The sequence below is a fragment of the Drosophila elegans genome, unplaced genomic scaffold, assembly GCF_018152505.1.
Source record: "Drosophila elegans isolate 14027-0461.03 unplaced genomic scaffold, ASM1815250v1 contig_149, whole genome shotgun sequence".
Lineage (NCBI taxonomy): Eukaryota > Metazoa > Arthropoda > Insecta > Diptera > Drosophilidae > Drosophila > Drosophila elegans.
Genome location: NW_024545513.1, coordinates 14,476,251 through 14,501,090, shown reverse-complemented (window position 1 = coordinate 14,501,090; position 24,840 = coordinate 14,476,251). Strand labels below are relative to the sequence as shown.

At 37.0% G+C, this 24,840-nt stretch overlaps 3 protein-coding genes across 5 annotated transcripts; 2 read left to right on the top strand and 1 right to left on the bottom strand.

The window, feature by feature from the left end:
- The first annotated feature begins 1,222 nt into the window (after window positions 1-1,222).
- Window positions 1,223-22,227, top strand: LOC108150009 (chondroitin sulfate glucuronyltransferase). 2 transcript variants are annotated; one of them, XM_017277960.2, is made up of 7 exons: window positions 1,223-2,001; window positions 2,554-2,589; window positions 14,446-15,102; window positions 18,257-18,412; window positions 18,866-19,468; window positions 19,538-20,033; window positions 20,566-22,227. In XM_017277960.2, exons 1-7 carry the CDS (start codon window positions 1,780-1,782, stop codon window positions 20,901-20,903), a joined length of 2,508 nt encoding a protein of 835 aa, XP_017133449.1. In that variant the 5' UTR covers window positions 1,223-1,779; the 3' UTR covers window positions 20,904-22,227. The 2 variants fall into 2 exon arrangements, with proteins under 2 accessions (XP_017133449.1, XP_017133450.1); XM_017277961.2 differs by lacking the exon at window positions 2,554-2,589.
- LOC108150010 (soma ferritin) lies at window positions 5,771-7,172 on the top strand. Of its 2 annotated transcripts, none has more exons than XM_017277963.2 (2): window positions 5,771-6,182; window positions 6,658-7,034. In XM_017277963.2, the coding sequence occupies exons 1-2, from the start codon at window positions 6,044-6,046 to the stop codon at window positions 6,909-6,911; spliced, it is 393 nt and encodes a 130-aa protein (XP_017133452.2). In that variant the 5' UTR covers window positions 5,771-6,043; the 3' UTR covers window positions 6,912-7,034. The 2 variants fall into 2 exon arrangements, with proteins under 2 accessions (XP_017133452.2, XP_017133451.1); XM_017277962.2 differs by having other exon boundaries at window positions 5,782-6,178; window positions 6,658-7,172.
- On the bottom strand, window positions 22,160-24,106 carry LOC108150011 (probable alpha-aspartyl dipeptidase). The gene is made up of 3 exons (XM_017277964.2): window positions 23,885-24,106; window positions 22,783-23,343; window positions 22,160-22,338 (listed from the first exon to the last, which is right to left on the bottom strand). Exons 1-3 carry the CDS (start codon window positions 23,983-23,985, stop codon window positions 22,278-22,280), a joined length of 723 nt encoding a protein of 240 aa, XP_017133453.1. The 5' UTR covers window positions 23,986-24,106; the 3' UTR covers window positions 22,160-22,277.
- Between the last annotated feature and the right edge of the window lie 734 nt (window positions 24,107-24,840).

The following is a 24,840-nucleotide window of genomic DNA, read 5'->3' as shown; positions in this document are numbered from 1 at the left end:
GTCAAATGCCGATCATCGCCTGCGCGGAGTTTTCCCATTCAGGCGTCTCCAAACCCAAAGCGACCCATCAATTGTGGTCGCTGGTGAAGTGAAAACAATGCCAAGCCAAACAACTTTTACAATGTCAGCGGCTGCGGGACCCCAGAAAAGTGACAGTGGGACAAGCAATTAAAAATGGTTTTAAGCGCGCCGAAAGCGTCACACAAAAAGGTAAACACTGTCCGTGTAAAAGGTGCTGATGTACAGAGACAGTACAGTGAGCACTGGCTAATGCAAAGTATCTTCAGTGCCGGAAGCATTATCAAACAAACAAAAACTTGTAGCTTGGACATATTACTGACTGTTTTTGTCCAGATAAAAAATCGGTCCCCGGTTAATTTCATAAAATTTACTTTTCAAACAAGTTTCCCAATTTTACTTTATACTATTTTACAAAAATTATTGTAAATTGGAAATTGTTTACGAATTTAATAAGGTATAACATTTCTGCTTCTGAGCATTACACGCTGTATTTTCCTAGCTAATTACCCAAACAATAGATCCACATTTAATACCTTTAAGCTTACCTGGGTATTTATTATCGCAGATAGCTCAACTAGGTTGAAAACCTTTAACTTGTCTCCCTGTGTACCTTTTATTTTATTAAGTTATTTTAATTCATTACTTACATAAATAATAAATAATATACGTTTAGCGAGTACACTATCCACATTTGTCGAATACCTACTCTACACTTACCAAGGACACCTCCCTTATTTGGTAGTTATTTCAAATTAGCGGCTAAATACTTCACCTCAAGCGTTTAATTTATTTACACATTTTTGTATGAGTTCCTTAGATTTTAATTTACGGCTTGGCGCTTAGATTAGCAAACATTTCTTACAGAAGATCACTGGCGTCAATAATAAATGAGTTTGTACAAAAAATGGAGTGGGACCGTTGACAGTGTGAAAGAGCAGGAGTGATATCGATATTTAGTGGCGTCACCCTCCGCAGGTAGCGAAGACATGCTCCGCCATGAGCTAAGATTCAGATATGGAAAAACATCCTAACATTTATGTTAAGAAACGATGATTAGTGGGCAGCGCTGCGGCAGAGGGAAACCAAAGTAGAGATGGAAGAACATCGATGGTGCCTCGCCAAACATCGATGAAACCGATGATTTGAAAACATCGATTGACATCTGTCGGCATCGACGATTCTCCACCTCTATCTTGTTTACTTTGCGCGCAGCGGAAAACCGGGCCGAAATTCGCCCGCTTGATTTTTTTATTATTTTTTTTTGTTCGCCCGCTGCCCCGCCTGAAAACGGATCTTTTCGCCGCAAATTGGTGTAAATCGAAAAGGGCGATCGCGCGCGATTTTTTCAGTGTGTGAAAATGTGTCGAAAATGAAAGAAGCGAAGGAGACGCAAAGAGAGCGAAAGAAAGAAGTGCGTGCCGACAAACGAGAGCGGCGAGAAGTGCCAAAAATATAATAAAATAAAAAAACAGGCAAAGTTAAGTGCAGAAGGGCGAAAGGAGAGCAAAGAACGAAGAAAGCGGCAAAGAGAGAGCGAAAGCAACGGAACGGCAACAAGTGGCGAAAATGTGCGACTGACAAATTGGTCAAAACTCCTGTTCCTCGCTCTCTCACTCAACTCACACTCTCTTTCTCTCTCTCCCTTGCCCACGCACATCCGAAATCCATTTGCTATCTCCCTCTCGCTGTATTGCTTGTGGGAAAAGAAACAGGAACAGTCGGTCAAGTTCAAGTGGGAACGGAAGGGGAAAAGGAAACATGCGGAGACCTGTTGCGTCTTTAAATCGAAATCACTACTTCGTCATCGGCTTGGTCCTGGGCCTCCTGCTCAGCTTCTACATTCCGCAGGACATTTGGGAGCTGGTGCAGCAGGAGGAGTGTCCGCAGGAGGCCGCCGAGAATCTGCTAATCGAACGATTTGGCCAGGAGTTCGAGCCCCATCTGAACCTCATCAACAAGCCGCTGGCGGCCAAAAAGCCGGTAAGTCAACTGTTCCCAGTTCTTTAGAACATTCAAATTATATGTGGGGATAAGTGTCAAAGGATCGCCTTAATGATGCCTTCTTTATCATTCATAAAAAGTTCTTCAGACATGCAAAGCCATTATTCTAAATAAAGATTATTTTTGCAGATTTATGATGATTCCAAATATCCTCAATCCTTTTCCTAAACAGTAGAATTCTAATGTAAAAGATTCATTTTGATAGGTGTTAGAAAAATATATAGTAAAGCTCATCAGAAATAAAAATGTTAAATTTATTTGTGCAATATACACTTGTGCCAAAGAAATGTTTTGAAGAACGCTTTATAATTCTTATTTAAGGAAGCAAAAATATTCCTTAACAATCTTGCAAGTAGGCAATTATATTTTGCTGGTTCTCATCAATAAAATGTTAAATATATTGTACCACAAAAGTTCCATCGCATGAGACCAAAATAAGATTATCGGATTGTTAACAATAGTAGTTATTATTGCTAATCATAAAGCCTTTCATTTATTAAAAAATATTTTCACAACTTTATTGAATTGCAGATGCAGAAATTTATCCTACACCCTGCTTCTTATTCGGTAAAAGATTCATTTTTAATAGCTTTAACCCTTCCGCATGAGATATTATTTAATAATATTAATTATACTATTATGGATTTGACAAGAAAAGTTAACAATTTGTAAATGGTGATTTTTAAGAAATCTTAAAATGTTCCCATTGATGCGAAAAAACGTATGAAAATTCTTAATTCATGTTTATATTGAAAATACTGTATTTAGACAAGAAGTGATGTGCTAAAGATAGGGTTAAGTCAACCCAAACGATTATTATAAAGCGACCTAGACATGAGGCTTTGTTGCTCACTTAAGTTTGTTTTTGATGCCAACTAGTTGGCTTCCAATGCGATGCATGTTGGCTTATGAATGGATTATTCGATAGCCAATTGCAATGAGACTGTGAAATGGTAACCAAAAAAATGCAAATGCTTAGCCGACGCGTCGGCGGCATCGGCCACATGTCTCATATATCAGGCATCAGCCATCGGGCAGTGCTGATAGCGCTTTATTGACCTTCCTGCTTATCGCCGCAACGCCACACTCGACTACACCGAATTTCTTTGCCCAGGATAGATTAAAGCTTATCCTATCTCAAGAAGATGGCTTTCAATTTTAAACTGCCCCTCAAGAATTGTAAAAAGGGGCAATACAATTGCTGAAACTTAATTAAATTGGTTAAGGAAATACGAAAATCTCTTGGGATTCCTAAATGAATCGTTGGAGAGGTGTTAAACTGTTGCAAAAGAGAGAATTTTAGTTAAGTTGATAGGATTACTAACCTTTACTGATCTAAAACAAAACTATTTATTATAGATCCAAGTCCAAGCAACACGTGTGTCTACTGGGTTCTCAAAATCGGCACACGTATGCCTCGGAATGGCCTCTCTAATTCGTAGAGAAACCTCTCTAAATCATACAAGTTATAGTTTCCGAGCGAGCGTTGTAATTAACACCGAACATTTGTTTCACATATTGCTTTAAGTATTTTCCTGGGGCAATGACCCATTCCACACTGCCCATATGGGTTCTCCCGATTTCGCCGATTAGTCGTAGACCCTGTTGTCCAGTGTTCCATTGTGCTTCAATTTTCGACCGCTTCGTTTCAGACGTCACTTTATATTTTTCGGCTTGAATTATTCCGCTTATCGATGAATTCCCGCAAACAAACTCAAGTTCCCACTCTGCGATTTATTTTATTTATTGTGGAAAAGCTAAGCTTTTTGGCGTGACTTGTGGAAAGTTCTCAAATTGCCTCTGCTTTACTTTTCCCCTATTATTTTCCTTTGCCAGGTCGCATTTAACAGTTTTAAATGAACTGCGGCGGTAAATTCCAGACGATCGGGTGCTCGTAAATTAAATTTAAATAAATAAACCCATAAATGTTAACTGATACACCGTCCGTATGTATTGTAAATTATCCCTACGCCGACCAAAGACCCAATTTATTGAATTAAAAAGAGTGCGCAAAAACAGGAGATATTGCCAACTGAGCTTGAAATACACTTGAAAATCAAAGAAATAATTAAAAACCACGAATAATAAACATTTTTTTTTTTTTAACAGTTTTTGCGAATTTATTTATTTATTGTTATTGTTATCCTAGCGCTACAAGACAAGTCTTATAAATTAATGCACTTCCCACAAATCAATATAAAATATTAATTAAAAAAAAACATATACCTTTTGGAAGGGCATCATCACGACAAAGACTCAAATCGATTAAATATTTTCTTGTGGCGTACGCTTTTTTCCACCTCATGTTCAGCAATTTATGTTGATTTTTTATTTTATATGCTGCGTTTGCGTTATGTTCAACACGTCGGATATATATATATTTATTTTTGTGACGCCGCAGCTTAATATAATGTTAATAATTTGTTGCACGTTTTTATGACACCGAAAACTGGATTGTTGCCATTATTTTGGAGGTGATGTAAAAGTGTCGTCGAAGTTGTCATACAGGTCCCAATTTGCACTTTGCTGGGTCTTCTGGAGTGAATTCATAATTTAAATAAGAAATTTATGGAATAAAAATTAATATTCTAAACACATGGACACTTTAAAAATTGTAATACAATTTAAATCTGGAAGTCAAGATTAAAAGCTTACTTTATCCGTTTGGCTATGTCTTGTACTTTTAGTTTTAAAGTTACATCTTCTGGATGATGCTAACAAGTTATTATAACTTAATAATATAATTGTATATAAAAGAAAGAAGAAAAGAAATTCTATATTATTACAGAACCTATTCTTATAGATTGTTTTTGTCCATTTGAACGATGATTTGCATAACTCTTACGTGTTTTTTCGGTTTGGTTTTTTGTGTGTCGGTGAAAATGCTTACTTATATCTTTATTATTGCCTTTTTTATGAGGCGCACATGGCTCAAGAGCGACCATTTCATTGTTGTATTTTTTAATGTGCGTAATGAGTGGATGTTAGTATTAAACTACGGGTAGGTTTGGTCAGTTGATCACAGTGTCTTAGATAATGTCTTCAAACTCCGGCTTGAATGATCTTCAAATTGCCAATACCTTTACCTCCTAAAATTAACTTCATTCTTAGCCCCGGTAATAATTATAATTAAATATTAAATATATGCGTTTTTTTCTTTGTGACGAGAGTTTAAAATAATCGCTTAAGGAAATCTATAGTCGACTTAATAGGTACCCTGCAAAATATTGTTCTTTTATTTTTGTTTAAAATCCAGTTTTAACTTGATGATGAAAAATCTTTAATAAACATGATGTAGTTAATAAAGAATTGTTTAATTTTAAAGAACACAATATTTGAAGATCTATTAATTAAAAAAGGTATTTATTGTTATAAACAATTTAATATTTTGATATGTTTTATAGAATTTTTTTTTTACAATTAATTTTTTATTTATTACAAGAAATGTTTTACATTCTTAAACCTAAAGAAAATGGTTAACACTCTGAGAAAGGGTATCACAAGATTATACAAAATTCGGACCAAAGTCGTCTTCCATTCACTTAATAAAAGACAATAACTGCGTTTACTTAGTGTGGCCCCGTGTGTTCGTGTTCGTGTGTACTTGTTGAAGTTAAGGCAAACATATCTGGACAGAGATATATATGTAAGTATATGGTGTATATATATGGAATACGTATATGCGAACGAAGCGAGAGCGATTGTGTACACACTATAGCTAAGTGGAAGTTAAGTGAAATCAGAGCCGGCAGCACTTTGAACTCTAACCCACCGTTTTTTGGCGGTGGGTCAGCGGATCACCACCTCCCCGATCACGATCTCCATAGTCGATGATCGATGTGGAGATCAATGGACGGATTTGGATGGGCCGCCTCCGATCGCTCACCACCTGTCCAAACCGACCTAGTTGGCATTTCAGACACTCTGTTTGTGTTTTTGCTTTCAATTCAAAATTGTATGGTTTTCTAAACTTAAAAAAAAAAAATTTTGGATCTACAACTAAGAAAAAAAAACGAAAGACATGGCGTTGTGCTTCCGTAACATTAAGCGCCACATGTGCATGCTGATGCGTCAGAATTTCGCCAAGAGTTGCGAGAACAAGCTAAACGACCAGATCAACATGGAGCTGAAGGCTTGCCACCAGTACTTGGCCATGGTGAGTAAGTATCCGGAGCCAGGATACAGGATATTGGGTACAGGATGTAGTTGCGTTCCGGAACGAAGATCTAGAAATACGCCATGCAGAATTTGCTATCCAGCGAATATCGTATTCCGATGTTGATACAATATTGCACAGCTTTCTTAGATTTATTACTAATGGAAAATAATTTTAAGCATATATTCAAAAACTTTAAATATTTTTCAATGTTATTATCTAAAAATTCTGTTCTTAAATTTGAAAATCGCCAAAAAGAAACTGTTTGCTTATGTTATTTGTTTAAGATCGATTCAATTTAGAAATCTAATTTAAAATTTACAATATTTTATTGGAATTCGATGACATAGAGCGTTATAGTTAGTGCCAATAAAAATCGTTAGACTAATGGAGACCTTGAGCCAAAAAAGTTAAAGAAATGAAATTAATCTTAATTCTAATTCTTTTCACGGGATAAAAAGTATATTCAATCTACGTAGGCCTACCATTTCGATCGTTCGGATATCAGTTCGCCGGGATTGCACAAGTTCTTCCTGCAGTCGAGCGCGGAGGAGCGGGAGCACGCGGAGAAGATTATGAAGTACATGAACAAGCGGGGTGGTCTTATTGTTTTGAGCAGTGTACCCGAGCCGTTGCCCTGTTTTGCCAGCAGTCTCGATGCCCTAAAGCAGGCCCTCAAAATGGAGCTGGAGGTCAATCAGCATCTGCTGGATTTGCATACCCTGGCTGGTGAGGAGTCGGACCCGAATCTGTGCGACTTTATCGAGGCGAACTTCTTGCAGGAGCAGGTCGACGGACAGAAGATCCTGGCGGACTACATCTGTCAATTGGAAAAGGCTCAGAGCGATGTGGGTGACTATCTGTTCGACAAGTATATGGGTGTTGGGATGCATGCCGACAAATGAACCACTCGAAATGGACCACCATCGAAGAAATTTGTACAATTAAATGCCTCAACCATGTGTATTGAATAAAGAATTGGTTGAACCCCAAAGATCGTCTTTCTGGCCGATCAATGGGTTTGCTTTTTCTATGTCCACTTATCAGCCGACTGGCTGGCGTAGCACTAGGTCTATAAATATACCCGCTTATCGGGTGTACAAAGTTGCGCAAGATTTTAATTGAAAATGAAATGGAAACCGAAACCAAATCCCAAAACCAAAATCGATTTGCGTTCGCCAATATTTGATTAAATAGACAAACAAGTGAATCTAGATGGAGGAGAAGCAAACAAAACTTATTTACGAAATACTAAATCTCCATCGGGAGCAAATTCTGCCACTCAATTGATGATGCCATGAGTCAATTGCTCTATGAAAGCCAAGATATGATAATCTTTTGATTCTATAAAGATAAACGTATGACATAAAAAAACATTTGTTTTCCGATTATATAATCAAACAATTGAAACGTGATGATTAAGAAAAGTTTTTTCATATGATAAGCACAAGTGACGTATGAATAGTAGGTTATCTATATAAAGAAAGATCATGAAAATTAATAAATCAAAATAATCATAAATATTTATAAAAATTACAAATAGCTTGTATTATTTTATTGCTAAGATCACAATGCAGGAGTAAAATTTTTCAATTTTGTGGCGTATGGAAAAGTATTTGAGTGAAACTAGCTACTTTACCTTTTTGAATTTGAATATATTTTAAGCACTCTTAGGCCATATAAACCAGAATCTATTGTTTCCTTTGTTTATCCTACAAATATACATTTGTGATAAATATTGTTTTGCATTTCCTAAAATTGATTATGTGGACTTCAACGATCAGTGATTGTATGTTAAACTATCTTCTAATTTATATTTATTTTTGTAATTACTAAAAGTTAACAGTTATATTAGCTTAATTCAAAAAATTTAAATCTATATTATGCTATTACCAGGAGCTCGAATTTAATTCTCCATGATCTAATCTGAAGCAAACTGAAGTCATTCATAACGAACAGAAACAGCGGGATGTGGATGTGGTTTCTATGGGCGACGACGATACGCTTGGGAGTTGGGGCATTCCCACAATTGCCACTGAACTCACCCAGATCGGGCAAATCGGACAGATCGGGCAGATCGGGCAGATCTGAATGGTAACATCTTGGCGGGGCTTAATTGAAAAGCGCGTCGCATTTCCGGTCTGAAGTCTGAGGCTCGAGGCATTTATTTGGAGGCAGACTGTACAATACGGTTCGGTGCGATACGATATAGTACTGTTGCGGCCCCAATAAATTGACATAAGCCCCTGGGGACTTGACTAGACTTGATGCTTCCCCCGCGGGCGTTAGAAAAACTCGGTGTCTGGTCGACGGCGCACTTGTCCCAATTAAGATTTGTCCAATCCAATACAATTTGCAGCTGCACAGCTCACTCTCTCTTTGTCTGAGCATGTAAAAAACGAGCCGAGATTGCCAGCCGCCTATATATGCTATATGTACCTGATCCGTACGCCATATGTCTGGGCAACTGCACATACATATATATATTTTGTAATGTAAAGGTGTCGACTCTGCAGTGGCTGAGTGATTCAGTGGTTTAGGCAAACAAATCCAGACATCTGTCATTGTGACAATCAATATAAATCCGATTGGGGGCATTGGGTCTTTAAGACTTTTACGTAAAGATCTATGGATTCTATTAGATTTGTTATTAATAAGATTTTACAAAAGAACGAAATACCCTTAGGTTACCCAAAGACAGCCATTTAAGCTATAAAACTGCCCTAGAATAATTAAACTACACTTACAACCAACACAGCAATTCGATTCATAATTGAATCAATTACCGTGGGGTTACCGAGTGCTGATCCGTTAATTTAAATAATTGATTTTAAATACGGTTCATTGACGTCTTTAATAAGTCGACTGAACAAGGGGGTTAAGGGCATTACAGTTTTTAATTCGAAAATAATTTTGTTATTGACACTTATTGCATAGGCGAACTTTAAGGAGTCGATTTTTTAGAAACACTTTCTTAAATCCAATATCAGGTATTAATGAATTAGTCCCTAAATGGTTTAACAAATTAGAATTCCATATTATGCCCTTATAATTACTAACTCGGAAGCGATTAGTTTAAAATAGTCATTTAATTAATTATAATTATCAATAGCACATCAACTGATCGATCACTTAATTTGGATTGTTGAGTAATTGAATCACGTTTGCTTCTATAGAATCATTAATTTCGGATAATAAATACACTAGCTCTAAAAATAGAAGTGCCTTAAAGCTTGAAGAATGAAAAATAGATTACTTGTAATCGTTGGCAAAATATTTGTTTTTAATCGTTGGCACAATATTAGCTAGGCCTTATTCAAATAAACTAACCCCGTGTTAAATCTCTAACATGCTCCAGATATCACTCATTCGGCTCATTACACTTTGCCTACAAAAGCAAACACACCTTAAGTAGTCGCCATATAAAAAACTACACCATAGGGGCTATGGCTATCTGGAGATTTATTACACCAAATGCCGACGACGACGACAGGAGTCATATAATCACTGTGCGGGAACTGTGAACATTTTATCGCGTCCTAAGTTCAAGTTTAACCCACTCCCTGACTCATCAAGCCAACAAATTTAAACTTACATTTGACAATATGGCAAGCTGTATGAATATTTCGAACTGATACGCTTAAATTCGGTAATATTGTCACAAGGGTTATTCGTTGTTTTGAACGGACAATATATTTCAATCAAAGTTAAAACTGACTGCTTGGTAAAATAATGTTTCCGTACAAAAAACGTTAAATGATGTCGAATATATGAACTACTAAGTAAATTACCTACTAACATATATACAAAATGGTGTCAAATATTCATAAGAACTACTAACTGAATTATCTGCCATTTAATTAACTTTAAACCTATGATAAAATTTGTTATTTAACATTAAGACCATTTCGACATAACAATATAATAATAGATGATAAAATATACAGAATAACCTGTTTGCCTGTATTTATCAGATATATATTATATATATGATATTAGGCCTCGTCTGTTGTTAGATATTCTCATGGCTGTGTTTTTTGTTGTTTCTCTGGGAAAAGAGTCACCTTTTACTGCATGGGCAGCAGCAGCAAGTAAACAAACAAAATCCCTATCAATGTGTGTTTAATTAATTTTTTTGAAATGGAAATGGAAATTGAAATTGGAAATGCCTTTGGTTCTTATTCGCCCGATGTTTTGGGTGCCGGTGACGTCGTCTTAGCCATATCTTTCCGCTGATAAGGCAGCCAATCGATAAGGCGGTTAGCCAGTTGGCTCGGTTGCTGGTTGCTCGGTTCGTCAATAAATACTCTTCCTAACTCTTTGGCTCACTTCCGTTGTTGTCATATTACGTCACAAGGTTGTCGAAAGTGGTTGTTATCTTTACCATAACTTGGCCCACGTGCCCCAAAGATTTCCTCAATCGGTGGCGCGAATTTATCCGCCAGCGGGAAATTTATTAGCTATTCTCGGTTGTGTATGGTTTATGTGGAATTTGGATCAAAGATGCGAACTCATTGTTCAGGTGAACAAACCTTTTAGTGAATCACATTTGCGCCTGGCACGACCTTGTTACGGAATTGTTAAAAGCCGACAAGTTTTTAGGAACTGCTTTACATATATACAAGTAGATTTACAGTGGCGACTGGCAAACTAACGACAATAAAACAGAGTAAAAACATTTTTTGTATTATTAGCATAAAATGTAAATGTTATGCAATTGAAGTTTGTAAAGTAAACAATGCTTTCATTTGTCACATCAAAAAAGTTGTATCCAAAAAGGCTCCACAATAATTACCAAAAATCACATGTCATTCACCTCTTCGGGTAATAGAAATTTTTTTAGGTGAACAAATATTTAACAAACGAGAATTTTTAAAACAAATAAATTTAAACTTTCAGAAAGAAATTGTTTAAATATTTAAGCCTATAATTTGTTTTTTTTTTATTTTTTAAATAAATACATTTCCTATTAAAATAGCTTACAGCAATCACTATTTTAATGTTGGTTTCTTGAAAATAGTTTATTCATTATTCATGCATCATTCATATTTAGAAAAGCATTTTTATTTACCCAAAAACGATACAAAACATCCAACCGAACAAGCACAAATCTCGAGAGCGATCTTAGCCCAAATGGATGTTGTGTTTTTTTTTTTGTGTTATTTTTACCCGTGGTTTATCTTTCGGCGATATTTACACATCTGATGATTGGCAAATGTGCGTGTGCGTCCCGTCTCTTTAGCCCGAATCTATCTGTGGTATTGGCACAAGGTCAGATTTAGATCTTGAACCGATCCACTGTGGATCAGCGGATCAAGCTGTGACCCCACCGCGGCAATTAAAGCGCCACATGGACCCATTAAGTGGGCAGCGATTGCATACGCAACGAAACGAGGTACTCGTACTGCATTGCCTGCAATTCAATTAAATACGAATTGAAATTGAAATTGGTTTTCTCGATCGCGCCTAACGCGACTTTGATTGGCCCTCCACAGCGAGAAAATCTTATATTCATACGAAATACTTACTTAATTAATTTCAACTACAATGAAAATGTATAAAAGTGTTTTTAAAATTATATTACAGTTTAAATCATATTTCTGTAGATAAATTAGTTATTATAAAGGCTGAAAAATATCTAAAATTATTATAGTCTTCTCTGGTTTAAATTACGTTTATCTTTTGTGCTACTTTAAAAACTCTTTATTCAATAAAGGTTTTACTACAATAAATTTTGGATTTCCATAAAAATTTTTTTCGGTGCTTCTTGCTCGCTCACTAATATAATACATATATTTATTAAGGTGATTACTGTTAATTGCCGCCGCAGACGAGTGTTTATTTTCATTTAGCTAGCAACTGTTGACGACACTCCATTCCGCATCCCCACTCCTCTCCTTTCCACCTCCAGAATCACTGACCACTTGAGACACACGCGTTTTAAGAATAAAAAAATAACTATTCATAAAACATATATTAAAAAATTATTATTTTTAAAATATGCTGTCAAACCATTTCATTAAATGATTGATGTCAGGCTAAATATTTTGAGTACCCTCTTATATTTTGATGGAAAAATGGTTATTAACCATTTATTTTCTGTTTCAAAATCAGAGCAACTTTATAATGAGGTTCTTTGAGAATGTATTGAAATACTCCCCGCATGTACTGCGTCTTTTAAAAACATGAAGTAATACTAATTGAAACTGACCCTGGCTAATCCGGCTGCTTTACGATGCCATATAAACACGGCAGCAAACAGCTTGTTTGCCGTTATTAAAAATCTATTAAGAACGATTTTTAATTAGCCATAATTCCTGTAAACTGCACACAGCCACCGTTTAACATTTACCCAGACAAAAAATAAATAAAAAAAAAATACAGCAAAGTGCTTGCACAACTGGCAATTGTTTACTCAACGAACTCAGGTGGAAATCAAGGTGGAGGAGTGACCACTATGCACGCATCTCTTTGGGTCAACAGTGGGTTAAGATGGTCGCTCAGTAAATTACTCAGCCAGTTGCATGTATGCAAATTTCGAAGGGCGGTTAAACGCCCATTTAAACGCTAAACGAAGTATGTATATTTAGCTAATTTTCTTCTTTTAAATTACCTGCACAGTGAGTCACAAAAGTTTTTTGGCGTAGAGCTATAATTCAGTTCTGCGAAATTCTGCCAGTACTCAGAATTCCATTAAATTCCAAACGAAAGCAGAAAAACAATTACATTATTTGCAGCCATAAATTAGGTGTGCGTTTGTTTATAGCTTCGTATTGACAGCAGTCTTATGGCAGTAAATACTAAAGAATATGTTTAATTTTAATACAAACAAGAGAAGATTTACTGAACAAACTTTTTAGAAAATTGTTAAAAAACAATGAACTATATAAATATATATTTTATAATCCTCCTTCTTCTTAAAACATAAATGGTATAGTTGACTTTTAAAAGCTTATAGCTGTCTTAAGAAAATTGTATGCAAAGTTAACTAATCAAAAAAAATTCTAAATTAATATTAATACGGACTTAAAATGCCATATGTCACATGGTTCTTTTAAGGCACAATAAATAATAGTAAATATTCCATTTGACGTGACCAGAGAATCCAGTTGTCAACTTTTAAAATCACATGGTTTTAAATCCATGACCTGACATTATCATCGTTTCTAGGCATTCTGGGAAACGCAATCGGTAACATTTTTCTGCTCAGTCATTAACACAAAGATAGTGGATAAAGTTGTTTTTTCGAGGGGAATTCCTCATCACCGTGCCAAACTTTGAACAGTCATCTAATCGTAAAAAATAAGAATTAAAATTTACCTTCAAGTGGGCAAAGAGAACTGGAACCACTTGAAAGAGATGTTTTACGAGGCAGTTGCCTTAAGTACATAAGCGTGGAGGAAATAGATGTAATTGGCAAGATAAAAGACCCTTAACGCACTTTTATTGGGTTGAGTGCATGTCAGCAGCTAAAAATAGGCAGGTGGAAACGGAGAGATAATATTACTCATATTGCTGGGAATTGTTTAATCTTAACAGAAAATATTAGAAGCCAGATGTTGGATCTCTAACGGAAATAAGAAATTGAATCAAGATAGCTTTGGTATATTTCTTTGGAACTATGTTAAAATATATTACAATCGTATATCACAAGCTAAACAAAAAACACATTATTTGAAGGAATACGATTCATGTTAAAAATAAACTTGTTTTCTAAAGTCACGTACCGTGTTTGGTAATTATAGAACCAAAGTCTTCCCCTTACCACAAGCAGATCAATCTGCTTGGATATCAACAATTTATTCACCCTGATGCATTGGAGATGCTTTCCAGATAGGTTCTCCTTTTCCATTTCCATTTCATCGCATAGTTGAGCTTTGATTGTGATTCCCGAAACTGGAGAGATTGGTTGTTCCAAGGGTCTTGTATTTGGCATTCCATTCTTCTAATTACAGAACTAAACATTTACATTTACTGATTGATTTTGAAAAGCAGAATAACTAATTAGAAGAAAATGTTTGCAAATTAAGTAACTCTTAAAATTTACTTAAAAGTTTTGTAAATCGTAAACGTAAATTTATTTATTATTCTTAACTAACTGCTGACAAATGTCAGTTTACCAGTTTACCATTTACCTAAATGAAATTTTCAATAGCAACTAAGTATTTACAAATAATAAATTAAATTCTGGTAATTGAGTGTGGAATCCGTACATATTGTTCAATACATTTTTTACCAAATACTTTATTTCGTTAACTGTTTTGCAGGTAAAAAATGTGATTCGTCCGCGCTACTATTCCTCGGAACTGGGGATCCGCGAGAAGCTCTTCATCGGGGTGATGACCTCGCAGGAGCACATTAACACCTTTGCGACGGCCTTCAACCGCACCACGGCCCACCTGGTCAACAAGATCAAGTTCTTCATCTATGCGGACAGTGTGAAGACCAACTACAAGCTGAAGAACATTGTGGGCTTCACGGATACGCGCGAGAGTCGACGGCCATTCCACGTGGTCAAGTATATAGCGGACAACTATCTGGATGAGTATGACTACTTCCTGTTGGTGCCGGACACCGTCTATGTGGATGCCCGCAAGCTGGTGAAGCTGCTCTATCACATGAGCATCACATTCGATCTGTATATGGGTGGTGCCCGGATTGGTTTGGATCCGGCGGGCAGTGCCTCCATCGCCGATGGCCAATCGAATGAGCCGCCGGCGAACGAGGAGGAGGCCCCCGGGACGAGTGATCGCAACTACTGCTCCCTAGAGGCGGGCATTCTGCTCAGCAGCAGTGTCATCCGTAAGATGCGCAACAATCTGGAGCGCTGCGTCCGGATTGGGAGCACCAGTGACCACAGCGTCAACATTGGGAGGTGTGTGAAGTACGCCAGTCGGGTGGCCGGATGCCAGGAAAGCTTCCAGGTGAGTCCCCGTTCTCGGACAGAATAAGTGGAAGTCCCTAAAACTGCAAACAAAAATAACTCTCCTTAATAATACATACAAAATATATTAGTTTTGCGCCTGACTTCACGCTTAAGTTAAATATAAAATCATAATATCAAATGCAACGCATATTAATTGCGGCAAACAAAAAAAACCTATTCCCAAAAATATTTGGACTTTTAATAAGTTGTTTTTTATCAGCGTAAATACTATATCCCGAATGAGAATAACATTTTCAAGCAAACCCCAATTTATTTTTAAAACTCTTTTTCAATATATTTTGATTATTTGTTTTTATTAGTCTTTCAATGAATATATTAAATAAAACACAATTTTTTCTAGAATAAATTGTATATTCTTCAATTAATTTGCCGCCTGTTTTTTAAGCTATCTCAGATTTTTTTCTGTCGTGCAATCTGTACGGACTTCCTAAATGTGGTTTTTATTTATTTAAACAATTTGCTATTGACTCAAAAAAAAAGTACAGGCAGACAGACACACATTCGAACATACAAATTTATCTTGATCTTTGGTCGAAAAAAAAATCAGTTCATTGATACACAATATCAGTGGTACCGGTTCAGCTTTTTTTTTCCTGACAATTATAGCCTTTTTGAAATTTACAAAAATATTGCTAAACATTTCAAATTTAAAAATAATCCCAAAAAATTAGTATTCCTACAAATATATAATATTGTTACAGTTATAATTCGTATACTAATATGCAAACGCATTCAAACAGCTTTGGTTCTTTCTAAAAACTCGACCAACACTGCTGAACAGTGACCCTGAAAATCCAAAGAAAATAAAAAGAGTCAAGCACCAACAACAAGCAAAGATACTCTCACGCACAGTGACGTACGTTCTGTTTTTAAAGGGGTTCGTTTTTGTCCCATCGTCTAAAAAATTATAAATAACTAAACTACTAATTCATTTGCAAATAATACAGATATGTCGATTTAAAAAAGGCAAGAACTTAAACGTATTAATTTTTTAGTTAAAGGCTTAAAAAATTTTTCCATTCCAAAGTTATAAGGCTAAATTTAATATTTCACTCCCAAAGTCGTTTGTTTATTTATAAGTTTGTTTAACACTTTAATTTCAACAAAAACAAGACATAAAATAGCAAAATTTGAATAGCAGTCAATGCTAGAATGACAAAAAACTCTCCCATGGAAAAAAAACTATTTTTCAATTTTCAATGATCAGAAGATTTGGTTTAGCAATGTTCCTTAATATCAGAAAATGATTTTTTAAAAACTTAAGGTCGTGTATTTTTTATTTAAATATGTTCAAGTTTCCATTTAAAATACATATTTTATGATTCGACTGTAGGGTTTCGGCCCCCATAATCTCCACTTCGTACGTCACTGGTCGAACAAATTCACGCAAAAAGCAGATGAGCAACCAAATTCAAAGCAAGACCAGCCTCACTCAGTTGATGGACATCACAGTTTATTTAATTTCCAAGTAGCAACAAAAGAATTTCTTTGCCGTCGATTAAGTGTGTGCGTAGGGGGCGTGGCATTGGGCGGGGAGGCTGTGAATGTTAACTTCACATCGTGACAGTTTGAGAGCAACCACTTAAAGTCTCCAGTTAAATCGTAAGATAGTCGTGTTTTCTTTTTTTTTTTATTTAATAGTTGCAGACATTTTTTTATTCCTCTTTCATTTAAAGTGCAAAATATATACCGGTTTTTTCTAGACTAGAATTTAATTTAAAGATTTATTTATCATTTAAATTGTTTGGGTCAAAAATATAGTAGTGATTTGTAAAGCCAAAAAAATTTTAAATATATTATTTTTTTCCTTAAAAACTTCATGTGTTTGGATTGCTATCAGAAAACTCAAATTTTTCCACATTGGAATATGTAATTTTTTTTTTCATTTTCAATTTAAAAATACCTTTATAAAAACCCAAAATTTAGTAAATTAACTAGCAAACACTGTACTTCCTCTGAACCAAAGCGAAGGTGTGGTGTCTCTTACTCATTATCAATTCTGATTATTGCTCTATTTATGTATATGAGCTAGCAGCGTAGTTTGGCATAAACAGTCGAAGAACCGTGAGTAAATGGAACTTTTTAGCTGGTCGATGTTGAGATGTTAGCTTCACGTTCGTTTGATTTCGATTGGTTTGTTTGGATTTGCGTTTATTTATGCGGTGGGGCAGCATGGAATGATTTATGTCCTATGTGTGGTCTCCACACATCAGCGTACGTAGGGGTAAATATAATACCAATTTCAATTGAAAACGTTTTTGTCATCTTTTCTAGGGACCAATAAAATTCAGTTTTTTTTTAATATGATCGGTTGAAAACAAAAAACTCCCATTTCAAAATTTTTGTTCGCTATTTTAAAATTTATTTGTCAAATCATTTTGTAAAATTAAAATGTGTTTTTTAAACATCGAAAGTATCTATGTTTCGTTATGTATTTATATATTTCATATTTCGGTTACCTTTATTAAAATTCTGCATGGAACAAATGTAATCCAAAGATTTGGTGTCGATATTAACACATCCAGAATAAATGATTTATAATATTAATATCGATAGAATTGATGTTTTTGATAGAGCTATGAAAATACTTTTAATACTTTAACGGTTTTATTTTCCTTTAATTATTGAAACCGTTTTTAATGTTTTTATTTCGACTGCAGCTGTCTAAACAAAAACTGCAGATATGCAAGTGTGTTTGCCGGAGTGTTTCGCTTAATTAACTGCCCTAAAGAGTTTGCTTAACGGCGTCTTCAAAAGCTGGTCTGCGGTCCATTTTGCCGGGGAATTGATTAATGTGCGCGCGCCAATTAAAAATGCTCCGAATGGAAAACGAGGGCGGGAAATAATGCACAGTGGGTTGGGAAAAGGGGGCAAATCCGCGATCGAAATGGCTATCTTTGTTCCATTAGTGCGACACTGTTAATTTAATTATGCTCGTTCTTGGCAGTCAGTGGCATATTTTATGGATCGTAAAAAGGGATCGCTTCATGCAAGCATGTGGCATTGCAGTCGTGGGATCCCCAGCACGTTTACCCTTCCACGGAATCGTTCAGATCTTGACCTTGACCTTGGCCAACTCTCTCTATATATACTATATATATATCTACATTTGTATCTTTATTGCTTTGCAGGGCATGAGGCAGTATAGCTACTCTTTGGATGCGCCGGGCCGCCGACATCGCGACTTCAGCGAGTTGGCCAAAGAGGAGGCCTTCCGCAATGCCAGCACCGTGTATCCCGTCCAGACGCCCGAGGACTTCTACCGTCTGCACGCCTACTACTCCAAGGTGAATATAACATAATATGTATAGCGAGCACATCGCTAAAAATCCCGATTTTAAATATCGCTGTTATCGAAAATTATATAGATTTAATCGATCAAATTTCAAAACCATTTTATAGAAACGTATTCAAAAATTATATGGATTTAATCGTGTTTTGTCATTAAATTAAATTAAATTTCGGTATTAATCAAAACCTATCTTTGGAGATACTAAAGCCCTGTGATTTTATAATTAATTAATAAAAACGATTTGGATCGATGAAATAAATTTAAAATAGTTATGGGAACTTAAAAAGTTTATAAAATTGGAAATGGCAATTAAATATATATTATATAAATAATATAATTTATGACTATCTCGGATAGTAAATATATGGCTTCATAGTCTCAGAAACCTCTGAATTATAATTCTATTTTAATTTAAAAATGTATATCTATGAATCTCTTTGTTTTGCAGCACCACCTCGAGAAGGTGCAGGAGCGGGGCTATGCACTGGAGCAGAAGTCATATCGCATCGCCAACGGGAGCATCTCGAACAAGATCCTGGAGATCCGCTGGCCACTGGGCGTGCCGCCGCCCAGTGCGCCGGAGACGCGCCACGACATCCTCACGTGGCAGCTGCTGAACGGGACGCATAGCTTCCTGCCGCACGGCAATGCGGAGCACGCGGTGGCGCCGCTCTCGCGGATCGAGGCCTTGGACTTTGCCAAAGTGCTGGAGATAGCGCTGCAGTATGCGGCCCTCAAGCATCCGCGATTGAGCTACCACAGTTTGCACAGTGCCTACCGGAAGTTCGATGCCACAAGGGGCATGGACTACCAGCTGCATCTCAGTCTGCAGGAGGGATCGGGCCGGAGTCGTCGACTGCTGGTCAAGAGCTTTGAGGTGGTGAAGCCACTGGGTCGCGTGGAGGTGGTCCCATCGCCATATGTCACGGAGAGCACGAGAATTGCCATGTTGGTGCCCGCCTTTGAGCACCAGGTGCCGGATGCTCTGCAGTTTGTGGAACAGTACGAGAGGATTTGCATGCAAAACCAGGACAACACCTTCCTGCTGCTGGTGAGACCACACACACACACACAGTTACTATTTGTAGTTGCAGAATAAATCCTACGTTTTACCCCATAGATCTTCATGTACCGCCTGGAGTCGCCCAGCAAGGGTGACGAGGATCCTTTCAAGGCATTGAAGACGCTGGCCTTGGACCTGTCCTCCAAATACAAAACGGATGGCTCGCGGATCGCCTGGGTATCCATTCGGCTGCCGGAGCAGCTGAGCAATCCGGTAGATCCGCAGGACTGGCTGTTGCACGCCTCCATGTACGGACCGCGCCAGCTGCTCAGCTTGGTGGTGGCGGACCTGGCGCTGCCCAAGCTCGGTCTCGAATCGCTCGTGCTCCTGGCCACCCCGGGCATGGTCTTCAAGGCCGACTTCCTCAACCGCGTGCGCATGAACACGATCCAGGGCTTCCAGGTGTACGCGCCGATCGGCTTCCAGATGTACCCATGCCGGTGGGCGCAGTTCTGCCGGGAGTGCGACACCTGCGACGTTAGCCAGAGTAGCGGTTACTTTGATCGCCGCAACCACGACGTGATCGCCTTCTACAGTCGGGATTATGTCCAGGGTGAGTGGTGGTTTGCTCATAAGTGACTGAATTCCAGAGACACTCATTTTGTTGTTCACTCCGGAGTGTTCATTCACCCTAGAGTTCATTTGCTTACTTGTTCATTTGCCCTGTAGTTAATTTTCTAGATCTCTTTTGATTCACTTCACTCAAGTAACACTAATGATTTTTGGTATATTTTATCAAAGTATTACTTACTGGATCTCTTCCTAACTTGTTCATTTTGATAGTGGCTCACTTGTTCATTTATTAATTATCACACTAATACTAGTTTGCAGTGATTTGTTGCACCACAAACTGACTTTGCAACTTTTCAAATGAGAAAGTGAAGAAGTGAACAAACAAACGAATTTATAAACAAATTAATAAATAAGAAAGTAAGCTAGGAGCCACTGAATATGTGCGAAGAGATCTGGAGAAGAACTGAATTAACAAATAAATGGAAACTAAAGTGAGGATAACTGCCACATAGTTTTTAATGTTTATTGGCTAAAATGACGTATCCTTTTTTTTTTAACTTCTCCAATTACAGCCCGCAAGCTGTTGCATCCGCAGGGACTGCCAATCATCCGCAGCGACCTGGACATCGACCAGTTGCTGTTGCAGCCCGGCGAGGAGACGCGACCACCGGGCGTGGAGAGCATCCTCGATATGTTCGTGGCCGCACAGCACTCGGTGCACATACTGCGTGGCGTGGAGCCGAACCTTCGCTTCGGCCAGGATGTGCGGAACCACCTGGCACGTGCCGGATCGCTGCCGGAGAGCCAGCCGGAGCGCTGTGGTCGGGAGCAGTGCATCCACTTGGCGTCCCGCAAGCAGATCGGCGACGCCATCATTCGCTACGAGGACAAAAGTATTCTGCACAAATAGCATGGATCCAATCGCATCTTTCGCCAGCTCCAGCTCCAACTCCAGCTCCTGCTCCTGCCTGTTATATCATCAGTTCCTTTTTAATATATTTCCATGTGTACATGATCGCGTGATTGAAGTGAGTGTGAGTGTGTGTGTGTGTGCATGTCGAATAGATCTTATGCAGGACTTATTATGAGCAATCTTATACTCGCACCCAAAAGGCTTAAACCCCATTTAGAAATCAATTTCGAAGGTGGCTTCCAAGTGTAAGACGAAGACCTGTAGCGGACCTTTCTCAATCCCAACTTAGTGTTTAGGCCTAGGCAATTCCCGTTGTTGCTTGCTTTAAAGTGAAACTTTCAATGCTCAAAATGGTAAACAGCAATTAGTTGTAGTTAAACTAAACGTAGATGGACAGTTGTAGGACAGTTGTTCGAGCCATTTCAAACAGACATTCAATTTTCGCATGTAAATACTTAGCATACGCCGCCTAACTCTATTAACAATTCCTATCTTTCATACGTTAGTCAGGCGCACCATTGACTCCTATTTAAATGACTAGTTAAGCTAAGTGTTATACTACTACGATCTAAGTGAAACGAACGATGTGGCTGTACGAAAAACAAACAAAACAAATGAAATGCCGCCTTGCCTCAACGTGTTACAATCCCTATGAATGGGCTCTCTCAAAAACGGTGTGCCAAAAAAGGAAATATTAGTAGAAAAACTGGTTTAAATTAAGGAGTGCTTACTTTCTACTTTGTCAAGTAAAAAATGTAAAAAAAAAACAAACTAGATATCGGCTAAGAGAATATATAATTCCGTCAACATATCGAAAAAGAAAGGGAAAACTATTTAATAAATAAAAGTATTGATAAGATAATGTCACGTTTTTGTATGCCAATATAAAACCCATAGATGAGCTTTGTAAATAAATTAATACACTTAAAAAAAAATCAGGTGAAATTGTATTTTAAACTTAGTATTATTAAGTGCTTGCCAGCTTCTCTTAGCCGATATCTACTGTAACAACGAGACTTGTAGTTAATTTTGATCATTTGCCAGCACATCAGTCTTAGCATCGAATAAGAAGTCTGCCAGTCAAATTCTTATTATTACGATTACGAAGGGGAAATTCGATTAATTTATTTAAAAATGTAATATATATATATATATGAACACTCGCCAGGAGAAGTCCTCCTCCCCTTGTCACCCCAAAAAAAAAATAAAACTTTTTTTACATTTAGTCATAGTATAAAATTACTGTATATGTGTACTATTTATGTATAGGAATTGTTATTGCAGAATAATACAAATTATGTATGTGCATATGTACAATAAATTTAGATGTTTTCTTTAACTCAATCGTTTGAAGTGGTTCGTGGTGAATACTCATTTCAGCAGCAAGAAACTCAGATCCGCTTGGGGGGCTAGCTCCTCAGCTTTGCCATCACTGCAACAAATTTAAACAAATATATTTCATAAATTATGATAATAAATAACATGACAATATGAAATGTATTGGCTGAACGAAAGTTATATATGGTGTAAAACAACTAATTTAAAAGGGTTTAACACTTATTTTAGAATTCTTCGTAGAAATTTGATAATAACTTCAAAAAAATATATAAGAACTTGTTTAAACTTAATGAAAGTTTGAAAGGTTTATTTTAATATTTGAAAATCATACTTTGTTGATGTGCTCAAGACTTATTTGTATTATAGGACTATAGTGAAATGTAAGATCAATTTTGTCAGGGGATTGATTTGTATTGACTTACAAATAGATTGGGTATAATATAATTGAATATAGTTTCTAAAAACTTGTTTTTTAAAAATAATGATTTTAAGTATTAACTTTAAGGAAACCCGTACGCCAAAGTACAAATCGACTTACGGCTTGAAGAGCTTGGCATGGCGATCGCCCAGGAGCGTGGCCTTCTCGCCCTGGACACGGACACTGGTGCCCTCGCGCAGACCCAGCACGGGCAGTCCGTGGTAGGCCACAAACTCCTCGATCCGCTCGTCCCGCGTCTCGCCCTTGTGCTGGCTGCCCAGCTCCGGCTCCAGATAGTGCGGATTGATGTTGAAGGGGACGAGGGCCAGGGCCTCGAAGCTCGGCGGATAGGCCACCGGCATGTCGTTGGTGGTGTGGATGGATCTGGTGGCCACATTCGTGCCCGCACTGCTGCCCACATAGGGCAGTCCACGTTGGAGCACCAGTTCCCGAATCGGGTCGAGCAACTGCATCTCGTAGAGGGTGCGCAGCAGGACGAAGGTGTTGCCGCCGCCCACGAAGATGGCCTGTGCCTCCTTCAAAGCCTTTTCCCGATCCGTTTTCGTGTGCAAACCCTCCACATTGTATCCCCAGGGTTGCAGGGCATCCCGCACGGTGGCAGTGTACTTGTCGTGATCCCGCAGAGCGTACGGCACAAAGAGCACCGTTTTCACATTGGCTCTGCAAGGAATATCACATTTTTTTTTGGGATACAATAAACAGAATTTAGATAGAGTTAAAAAATTCAATTTTGTTGTAACTTTTTAAAGATCACCTCATCATATCATATTTAATTGTAATACCCTTTTTTTCGACTTGATGAAAATTATTTGACATCAAGATCATTTATCAAAAAAATTGTTATAATCCTGTAAGATATCATTTCTGATCCCAAGTGTTATTTAATTGTAAACTTTTTTTTAATGGAAACTTGATAACAACTCACTCTTTAAGTTTATATGTATAATAGAAATGCAATTTTTATTTAATTATAACATCCAATTTTAGTAGAAAGTTAAGAAATATTTAAATATTTATAAAATTATCTGTTCTATTATTCGATATTTTGATTATTTAAGAGTGTTTTTGTGTACTTAACATGGTAGCCCATGAAAAGGTACATTTTAGTCAAAGTGGGAGCCTTTAAAAATACAATATAAATGTCAATTTCTTATGTATAAATTCATATCCCAACAAAAATAGCTGTATTGGTAATAGTTACCCCTTGAAGAGATCCTCCAGTTGGCCGCGGGCGTGCTCCAAATATCCATAGCCGTGCAAACGCGACGAGGAGAGCAACAAAATGTTCCGTGCGCTGGCCATTTCTTAAGCAATCTAATCGTCGGATTGGGTGGTTCACGTAGTCGAGCAGATTACTGGAGTTTTATGACCCGCAGCTAGAGATGGGCCCTCAAAATATCAGAATATTTTCCACAAAACAACCTTATCACAAAGCTAAAGTACAGCAAATGCGAAAACAGGGGTGCAGGTAAATAAGATTTAAAAGGGATACTCAGATCCAGTGCTCGAATAAATACTTATTTATATATAATTAATTTAGCTAATTTTATACAAACGAGCTAGCCTGCTTTCTGGATAATAATTTGTTTCTTTAAAAACGAGATTTTTTTTATAAATTTCTAAAATAAAAAATATTACCTTCATTTAATTTAAATAGTTATTAACCAATTATTTAAGTAATATTTTTCTACAACTTTCCTAGAAACTTTCACAAATTTATACGTTTAATTAATTTTACCAATATGAATATCTTTTTTATTAGAAAAAGTCTGAGTGCAAAGTATGGGGCTTGAAATCCCCACTGCCCACGTCAGTGTCTGAAAAATGTATTTCATTGCATCCCTGAAATTGCAACAGCTGAAAATATATCGATGTTGTATGTCACGATATCCCGAACCGAAGGTATGCATTTCTATACAATAGAAACGATTTTGAATTTTATATAGCCAATATGTATAAATCTAAAAAAAAAAAATATTTTTATATTTATTTTGCGATAGAAACCGTTAAATATTATAATTTTCTTTAAATTTTTAAGCGATGCTCTAAACCTTCGTTTATTAAATATATATGAGTAATCATTGAGTTATCAAAAAATGCAATGTTAGGAAGCATACCAATTTTTGATTTATAGAAATTCCCAATCACAATTAAAAG

Coding starts and splice junctions, on each gene's coding strand:
- LOC108150010 (XM_017277962.2), top strand. CDS start 6,044: ATGGCGTTGTGCTTCCGTAACATTAAGCGCCACATGTGCATGCTGATG. Junction 6,179..6,657: donor GCCACCAGTACTTGGCCATG/GTGAGTAAGTAT, acceptor CAATCTACGTAG/GCCTACCATTTCGATCGTTC.
- LOC108150009 (XM_017277960.2), top strand. CDS start 1,780: ATGCGGAGACCTGTTGCGTCTTTAAATCGAAATCACTACTTCGTCATC. Junction 15,103..18,256: donor GATGCCAGGAAAGCTTCCAG/GTGAGTCCCCGT, acceptor ATTGCTTTGCAG/GGCATGAGGCAGTATAGCTA. Junction 20,034..20,565: donor CAGTCGGGATTATGTCCAGG/GTGAGTGGTGGT, acceptor CTCCAATTACAG/CCCGCAAGCTGTTGCATCCG.
- LOC108150011 (XM_017277964.2), bottom strand. CDS start 23,985: ATGGCCAGCGCACGGAACATTTTGTTGCTCTCCTCGTCGCGTTTGCAC. Junction 23,344..23,884: donor CTGGAGGATCTCTTCAAGGG/GTAACTATTACC, acceptor TATTCCTTGCAG/AGCCAATGTGAAAACGGTGC. Junction 22,339..22,782: donor CATGCCAAGCTCTTCAAGCC/GTAAGTCGATTT, acceptor AATTTGTTGCAG/TGATGGCAAAGCTGAGGAGC.